Source organism: Myotis myotis, unplaced genomic scaffold, assembly GCF_014108235.1.
Source record: "Myotis myotis isolate mMyoMyo1 unplaced genomic scaffold, mMyoMyo1.p scaffold_m19_p_17, whole genome shotgun sequence".
NCBI classification, from domain to species: Eukaryota; Metazoa; Chordata; class Mammalia; order Chiroptera; family Vespertilionidae; genus Myotis; species Myotis myotis.
In genome coordinates, this window is record NW_023416321.1 from 34,423,765 (window position 1) to 34,431,846 (window position 8,082).

The following is an 8,082-nucleotide window of genomic DNA, read 5'->3' on the forward strand; positions in this document are numbered from 1 at the left end:
AGACCCCGCGAGAGTTACTGGGTGAACTGGGCTGAGAGCCCAGGCCGGCTGGCTCCCAGTTCCGTTCTTCCAGCGGAATCGGGGTGCTTAGGAGCACAGGCTGTGGGGCCGGACTGCCAGGGCTAAAATCCTGGCTCCTCCGCTTACTGCCTTTGGCAAGTGCCTCAGTTTCCTTGCCTGTAAAATGCGGAGAACGCTATTTTCTGCCTGACAGGGATGTACTGAAGCTTCAGTGGGTTCGCGTGTGTCAAGGGCCTGGAGTGTTCTGTAAGGGTCAGCGAGGACTGGCGTTGCCATGACTACCGAGCATTGCCTCACGGCCAGGGGCAAGGCTCAGGGCGGCTGTGCCTTCACCAGAGGGGACAATTGGCTCCTACCACGGGGAGAGGGTGACATGTGGAGAGGGCTGGGCCCAGGGTGAGTCCTCCTTGACTGGCAGAAAGGAGTGGCCTGTCATCCCCATCCCCACGCCACTGTTCCCGTGCCCCAAACACATGGCCAGCCGAGGTTCTGTGCCCTTCGTCCTGGCAGGAGGGCGGCCTGCCCTGGCCCACTCTGCCCAACGTGCCTGCTGGTGGTGGCCAGTCGCGGTAACCTCCTCACTGGTGTCTGTTCTTCCAGTGGTTTCCAGTGACAGCGACAGCGACTCGGACCTCAGCTCCTCCAGCCTGGAGGACAGACTCCCGCCCCCTGGGCTCGGGGACCCGAAAGGCGGCAGATCCAGGGGGGACTCAGGTGAGCGTGGGACGCGCATGCTGGTTTCTGAAGCTCCAGGGGCAGGTGGCTTTGCTGCTGCCCTGGGCCTCTGCCCCCCAGCAGGGTGTCTGCAGGGTCGCTCTGGGTCAGGATGTTCTGAGAAGAGGGCCTGGGGCGGGACGGCTAGGAGCTGAAGTCTTAGCACCACTGAAGAGCAAGGTGGAAAGGAGGCTCAGCTGTATATTCGGGGGCCGGGGAGGCAGGTCCAGTGGCTGCCCTGACGCTCAGCCTGCACACCCGGGCTTCCTCCCCAGCTCCCTGTGAGCATCCCGATGAGATTTTGCCTCGTGAACGTCAGGTGCAGCGTGCTCTGGTATAGCTCAGCTCTGCGGTGGGACCCCAAACACACACTGTGGCTTCTTGGGCCTGTTGCTACTAGTTAGCACAAGCGGGCTGGAGCCGGTGGTCCCGAAGCTTCCTCTGAATTTCACACCTCTGAGCTCTCCACTGTGACCTGATGTTTGAAAGAGAAGTAACTGGGGCCTTGCAGCTGGTCAGACAAGGCCTGGGGGCACATTTTCCTCTCCTTTAAACGCACAAGGGACCTTCCTGGGAAAAGGACCAGCTTTGTTCAGAATCATTCCAGAGGTTAGAACTGGGGTATCTGAAGATGGTGCCCAAGGCCGATCTCAGTGCATAAGGAAGCTTTCTTTTGCCCCACACTGGAACGCAATGCCTCCGCCTGCTGCCCTGGGACAAGGCTGGGGACCTGCCAGAGCGGATGTGGAAGGAATTCCTGCTGGGACCACAGTTTGGGCTCCATCAGAGATGCCGAATGCCTGGCACACGGGCTTGTACTTGCACTCCTGTGCCCGTGGCGGGCATGACTAGCTGATCATGATACGCTTTCCCACAGAGCCCGATGTGGCCTGAACTCTCCTCAGTGCAGTTTGCCGAGTGGTCAGTGTCAATAGGTGATATCAATATCAATATCAATATCAATAGGTGAAGATGACGCAGAGATGGAAACTAACCCTGGACTAGACAATCTCTTAGGCACCTCGGGCTAAAGATTCTATCTTAGGAAAGTGTAACGGAAGCTTACTGCCCGCCTTGGTTTCTAGGGCAGGGTCTACACGCCCTCCACCTCCCCCCACCAGAGCTCTTGTCCCCTCCCTTCACACCAACTCCCAGCTATGACCAGAGGGTCTAGTGGACAGGAAAAGACGGAGTACAATGGCCCAGGCCCAGTTCGGCTCCCTTGGCCGGGCGAGGGCCCACAGGCGTATCTGAGGATCCTTGAGTGAGGAAAGGCAGCAATGAGAACCCACTGAGTTCGCTGAAATGTAAACCTCCCCCACCCACACCTCATTCCTCCTGGTTGTCGACTTTCATGTTGGTTCCTCTGGGCAACCACCTGCAGGCCCATTCGGTGGCCTTTGTATGTGGTGGACCCGTCAGCAGTGGCCACGGGGTTGGGTCGCACTAGAACGTGGCAGCCCTGCAGGGTAAGGGGCTCTGGGCGCAGCCCCCTGGACGCCCATCTCAGATCCATACGGGAAGCTGCCCATCAGCTCGTTGCAGGCCGAGAGCCCCCCTGGCTCGGTGTAAGGTCCAGAGGGCCCAGCACTGAGCTACTTGCACTCACACGTGGTCTCTTGCAGGTGGCAGCGTGGAGTCCCCCAAGATGGAGCTCACCCACCCACCCAGCCACCTGTCGGGGAGCCAGAGCAGCCTGGCCAGCGAGGCCGGGACCGGCTCTGCAGACCCACAGAGGGGCACCCCGCCCTGGCCGGACCCAAAGGGCTCCAGTGAGTACCCAGCCACCTCTTCTACCCCCACTCCCTCTCCCTTCTTCTTCCCCTCCCCCAGGGCCCTCCTCTCCTACTCAGTCCCCCAAAACTGGAAAGGGGTCGGTGAGGTTTTCAATTCTGTATGTTTACTGAGCTCCGGGCAGGCACTGCGGGAACCGGGGTGCCAGGCCCCACCCTGCCTGCAATGAACAGAGAGGAACCCCAAATTAATAATGGTACCACCCCCCTATCCATCCTCAGTGATGCTAACGGTTATGACATCCTCAGCTTTATAAAACGTGTAATCGTTCATTTCCCCATCTCCATGGCAGTCGCCGTAACTCCCGTTTCAAGAGCACCTACTATGCTCCAGGCAACCCAGTCCTCACCAAGCCCCACAGTGTGCCCAGTCCTCGACCTCCACTTCCTGAGACGCTGCAGGGCAGGGCACGCGAGGCGGCAACTGGGCAGGTCTGAGGGTCAGGGGGCCTCGGTGGGCATGGCCATGAAGTGGCCCCTCTCCGCGCCCTCTGGCCTCCTGAAACCCTTGACAGGGGCCGTTTGGAATCAGGCCTGAGTTCTCGTCCCGGTCTTGCCACACAGCCACGTGACCTGGGGCAAACCGCCAGGCTGAGCCGCATGAAGCTGCATTTTTATAGATCAGAAATAGCCGATGTTGGCAATTCGGTACGATTCAACCTAATGTCTGATCTCTCTGTGCCCAGTGCCATTGTCCCTAGAGTGGGGACCGCATCAGGTCCCTCATAGCGTTGGGGGAGGGTGAAAGGCAGGGTCCGCGTGGAGTGTGCGCCTGAGCAGCTCTCGGGAGATGCCCAGTGATAAGTGGGGAGGCTGTGCGGCCAGTGCATAGAGAGTTCCAGGGCCTGAGGCACTTGGAAAGGGTCGGCCTGGAGGAAGGTTTGTGTTTCTGTGTTCATTTGCTCCTCTGGCATCGAAGGTCGAAGGTCGCTGTGTGGGTCAGCTGGGTTGCGATGGACACACTGAAGCGTGGGGAGTAGACGGCTTGCCTGCGAGGACGCAGCAGAGCGGAGCCGAGCTCTGCCCAGGGCGCCAGCCCCCGCCCAGCCGGCTGCTGCGGGCTAGTTCACACAAGGGGGGGCCCGGGGCTACTCCAGCTCCTGCGTCCCCTCCATATCTTCCCCAAGGGTCAGGCTGTCACAGGGAGGTGCCCTGCCTCTGCTCAGCCTATAGTGGCCTTTTTTCTCTCCCCCAAAGGCAAAAGGCACACCTGGGCGAGTCCCCGCTGCTGACGTGGCCCCAACGAGCCCTCCGCCTGCCCTGGGCAGAGGCCTGCGGGGCGCACGGGACAGGCTTTCCAGTCAGAAGAGTGAGAGAGAGCGCGCACCCACATGCTGGAGCCAGACCTGCCGGCTCCTTCCTGACCAGCCCCGGAGGCCGCACATCCCCCTGTCCGACGTGACCTCTGACTCAACAGACCAGTGTTTGGGGGCTGAGTCTGCTTCTCCCACTCAGTGCCTTTCTGCCCCTTTCTTCTGGGAGCCCTCACACACACCCCTCCCCCCGCCCCCAGCCATGTCACTCAGCTGTGTCCTTTATTTATTGTCCTCCCTCGACCCCCCCACTCCTACCCCCCCCCGTGTTTATTTCAAGTTGGCTCTCCCCTTGGGTTGGGCTGGATGGGCCGTCACCCACTGGTGGGGCCCCCACATGCACTGCAGTTCCAGGGGCACCAGGCAACGTCCTCCACGTGGCATGCACGGGAGAAGCCCAGCCCTGAGCGTTACCCTCCAAAGCTGAGCTTGGCCCCGAGAGACCAGCCCCGCAGTCCAGAGCAGGTGGGATGAGAGAGTCCCCACCCTTTCCCTCTGCTGGGGCCCGGGAGGTGGGAGCTGGGACCTGGCTCTGTGGATTCCTGGAGCCCCTCCTCGGCCCCCCTGGTGTTCCCAGCCTCTCCCCCCACCCCCCTGGAGCTGAGAAGGGCTCTGGGGGAGACTGAGGTGCCGCTCACTGAAGAACCAGCCTTCAGCCTCTGCAGCTGGGCCTCAGCTCCCGAAGCCATTAATTCACGTCTCTTCAGTCGGTTTGGTTTGGCGTGAAAAATACTTAATTCAAAGCACGGGCAAATGCTTCTGGAAAACCCTTTCCCGAAGAGAGAGAGAACGTGTGTTTGTGTGCGTGGGTGTTGTCTGTACCCTCCCATCCCCCCCCCAGGCCCCGCCCTCGAAGGGCCTGCTCCCCAGGCCCTCAGGCCCCCACCATTAGCTTTTTTGCCACGGCTACCAGCAGATGGTAAAAAAACTCACTGTTTCCCTGTGACAAGCTATGCTTCAGAATACAAATAAAGATTAGGGTTTGCATTGAGCCCGTGTGTTGATCGCGACCACAATCACGTGTGCTTCTGAGATGCGTATCGCTTGTATCGCCAGCTTTCACTGCTCCCCAAGATGTCCACGCGAGAAAGCCAGCCGAGACCAAGCCCGTTTGCTCTGCAGAGCCCCCCACCCCACCCCGAATGCTTTGAGCTTGGAGGGACCAGGAATCCCGAAGGTGGAAGCTCGGGGTGGGTGTGAAAACAGCACTGCATGGAAGACACGGTTAGATACCTGAGTGCCTTCTCCCAGCCCACATGGCCTGTGACTGCCCCGCCATCCCCTGGCCCTCGGAGAAGACAGGTCACTGCTGGCCACGGTTGGACCCCAAGCCAAAGGCTGTGATGAACGGGGAGACCCTCAGCCCTTCCCCTGCTCACACCCTCCACCCTCTGCTAAGGCAGGATGTGGCTGAAGGTCTCTCTGGGAAACTGACCAAAGAGAAAAGATGGGCAGAGCCTGACGTTGGCAAGTCCCCAGTCACCACGCGGGGCCCCCAGTGCCCTGGCCCTGCCCCCGAAAGCAGAGCTCAGCCTTGCTGAGCTGCACTCACCCCGGGAACAGCCAGGGCACCAACCATTGACCAGAACCGACAACCAAAATACAGAGACTCCAGTGCACAAAGCAAGGGTCCGGCACAGCCCTCTGCAGGTTCACCGCGAACCAGGAAAAGGATGTTCTTTCTTTCTTTTTAATATATTTTATTGATTTTTTACAGAGAGGAGGGGCGAGGGATAGAGAGTTAGAAACATCGATGAGAGAGAAACATCGATCAGCTGCCTCCTGCACACCTCCCACTGGGGATGTGCCCACAACCAAGGTACATGCCCTTGACCGGAATCGAACCTGGGACCCTTCAGTCCGCAGGCCGACGCTCTATCCATTGAGCCAAACCGGTCAGGGCAAGGGTGTTCTTTATAAAAGCAAGTGTTGAAGCTCTTCCAAAGTAAAATGCAATAGCAGAACTTAAAATTGCACTAGGAGGAATGGAAGGTAAGAGAAAATCCCCCAGAATATAAAAGCAAAGATGTGAAAGTAGAAGAAAAAGTCAAGAAAATTGGACAATCAAAAGATAAGAGCCGTGCAGAAGGTCCAACTAATAGAAATTTCAAACCAAGACACAAAACACAGGAGAGAAAATTGTCGAAGAAATGATGCAAGGGTATTTCCTGGGACTGAAGGGACAAGCCCCCTAGCGAAAGAGCCCACCAGGTGCCCAGCACAGCGGCATGAAACCGCAGCCACGTGGACAGCACCACCATGGCGAGCACCGCGGCAACCCCTGTGGACGACGATGCGCGTGGCCGGCAGCCACAGCGCGATGCCCTCGCCCGGGGTCTTCCCGAAACAGATTCTCGCTCCCTCCGGAGGTCGGGCCGGGGCCGAGGGGGCCCGTCTACAGGCTCCCGGTGATGCCGTGCTGCTGGCCGGAGGACCACACTTGGAGGAGCGCCGGTCCAGGGCAGCGGTTGTCAGCGCCGACTGCTCATTGGAGTCACCTGGGGCGACACAAGCGCTCCTGCCGGACTCACCCCCGAGGTTCTGGCTTCATCGCTTTGGGGCACAGCCCTGACATCGGATTTTTAAAGGTCCCCAGATGACCCCGACGTGCTGGCAGAACCTAGAACCTTTTCCCTATGGAAGCTCTTCTACGCGGGCTCCACACACGCGTGGGATGTTGGGAGAGTACCTTTTCATGGGCTGAACACTGGAGACGGCCTAAATACCATGGACAGAAGGACAGATCTGTAACTGTGACACAGTCAGGCAATGGGCTATCGTGCAGTGACGAACATGAGGGGCCACACTCAGCACAGCTGACTCACAGGCTGAGCAAGGAAACAGACGGCAGAAAAACAAACCATCATGACGCGGTCTAGTTAGAGACTTTAAACACACACAATGTTGCGTATTAACATATATCTTATGCAGTGAGAGAAGAAAGACATGCCTACGAAGGATAAACAACAGATTTCTAGATACACATTGGGAAGAAGACCTGCAATTAAGGAGGGGTTTCCACTTTAATATAATGTTCTAGTAACCTTGGTGGTGAACAGGGGGTTTGTAATGTACGTATTATATCTTATATGTTTTACAGGGGTGGGCAAAAAAGTAGGTTTACAGTTGTTTGAATGGAAGATAATACAATAATTAATAGATAATACAAGAATAAACTCTGTTTGGTTGGCCCTGGCCAGGTAGCTCAGTTGGTTGGGGCATCATCCTGATACCCCCAAGGTTGCGGGTTCAATCCCAGGTCAGAGCACATGCAGGAATCAACCAACGAATGCATAAATAAATGGACAACAGATCAGCGTTTCTCCCTCCCTCTCTCTCAAAAATCAAAAAAAAAGAAAGAATAAATTGTTATGTGTACTCACAGCTGTAGCCCTACTCTTGCTTACTCCTGTATTTATTATATTTGTATTATCTTTATATGACTGAAATATTGCAAAATAAAAAGCTTAAGGAATTAAAGCAAGCCTTCTTATCATAAAATTTCAGGACACCAGGATAAAAATTCTAAAAGGGAAAAAAGTCCAAAACCCTTCCAAAAAGAAAAAAAACAGGTCACATACCAAGGATCAGAGATTAAAATGCACTGAAATTCTCACAGCAGACCCAAAGCCAGAACCCAGTGGGGCAGCGTCTTCTAGGTTCTGACAGGGGATGATTGCTAATCTAGATTGACAGCCAGCCCCATCTCCATGGCGGGAGAAGGAAGGTGTTTCCAGACCTGGGTGTTTATGTTTTTAATTGGCCGCCCATGCCTCCTTTCTCAGGCAGCTACTAGAGGACATGCCCCAACCAAACGAGGGAGAAACCCAGGAAAGAGAACACGCGGGACATGGGTGCTGGAGATCCGACACAGGAGGGGGCCCAGGGAGTCCCCAGGCGGGTAGCAGTGGCTCTGCTGGGGAGATTGTATGTGACATCATGATATGTTACCATATGTCATGGTATCTTCTGTACTAATAAAAGGGTAATATGCTGATTAGACTGGATAGACCGGACGTCTACTGGACAAAGCTGCAGCAGCTGCGAGGGCCGAGGAGGGCTGGCAGCCATGGCAGCTGTGAGGGCCGAGAAGGGCAGCATGGCTGGCAGTGCCAGCAGCAGCAGGGTGATGGGAGCGGTACCTTCCCCTGATCGGCCCAGTCACCTCCCACAGAGGGAGGCCAGACTGTGGCTTAGAGGGCCTAAGCCATCAGTAGGACATCCCCTGAAGGGCAGGCCAG

At 56.9% G+C, this 8,082-nt stretch overlaps 1 protein-coding gene across 4 annotated transcripts in view; it reads left to right on the top strand.

The window, feature by feature from the left end:
* The window catches only part of RPH3AL (rabphilin 3A like (without C2 domains)), a 133,733-nt gene extending 126,688 nt beyond the window's left edge, over nt 1-7,045 (top strand). For all 4 annotated transcript variants that reach the window (XM_036340949.1, XM_036340948.1, XM_036340952.1 and 1 more), the window contains 3 exons: nt 622-735; nt 2,361-2,507; nt 3,726-7,045. In XM_036340949.1, the coding sequence (XP_036196842.1) occupies nt 622-735; nt 2,361-2,507; nt 3,726-3,760 (296 nt within the window). In that variant the 3' untranslated portion in view covers nt 3,761-7,045. The remainder of the gene's footprint in view (nt 1-621; nt 736-2,360; nt 2,508-3,725) is intronic.
* Nucleotides 7,046-8,082: the final 1,037 nt, after the last annotated feature.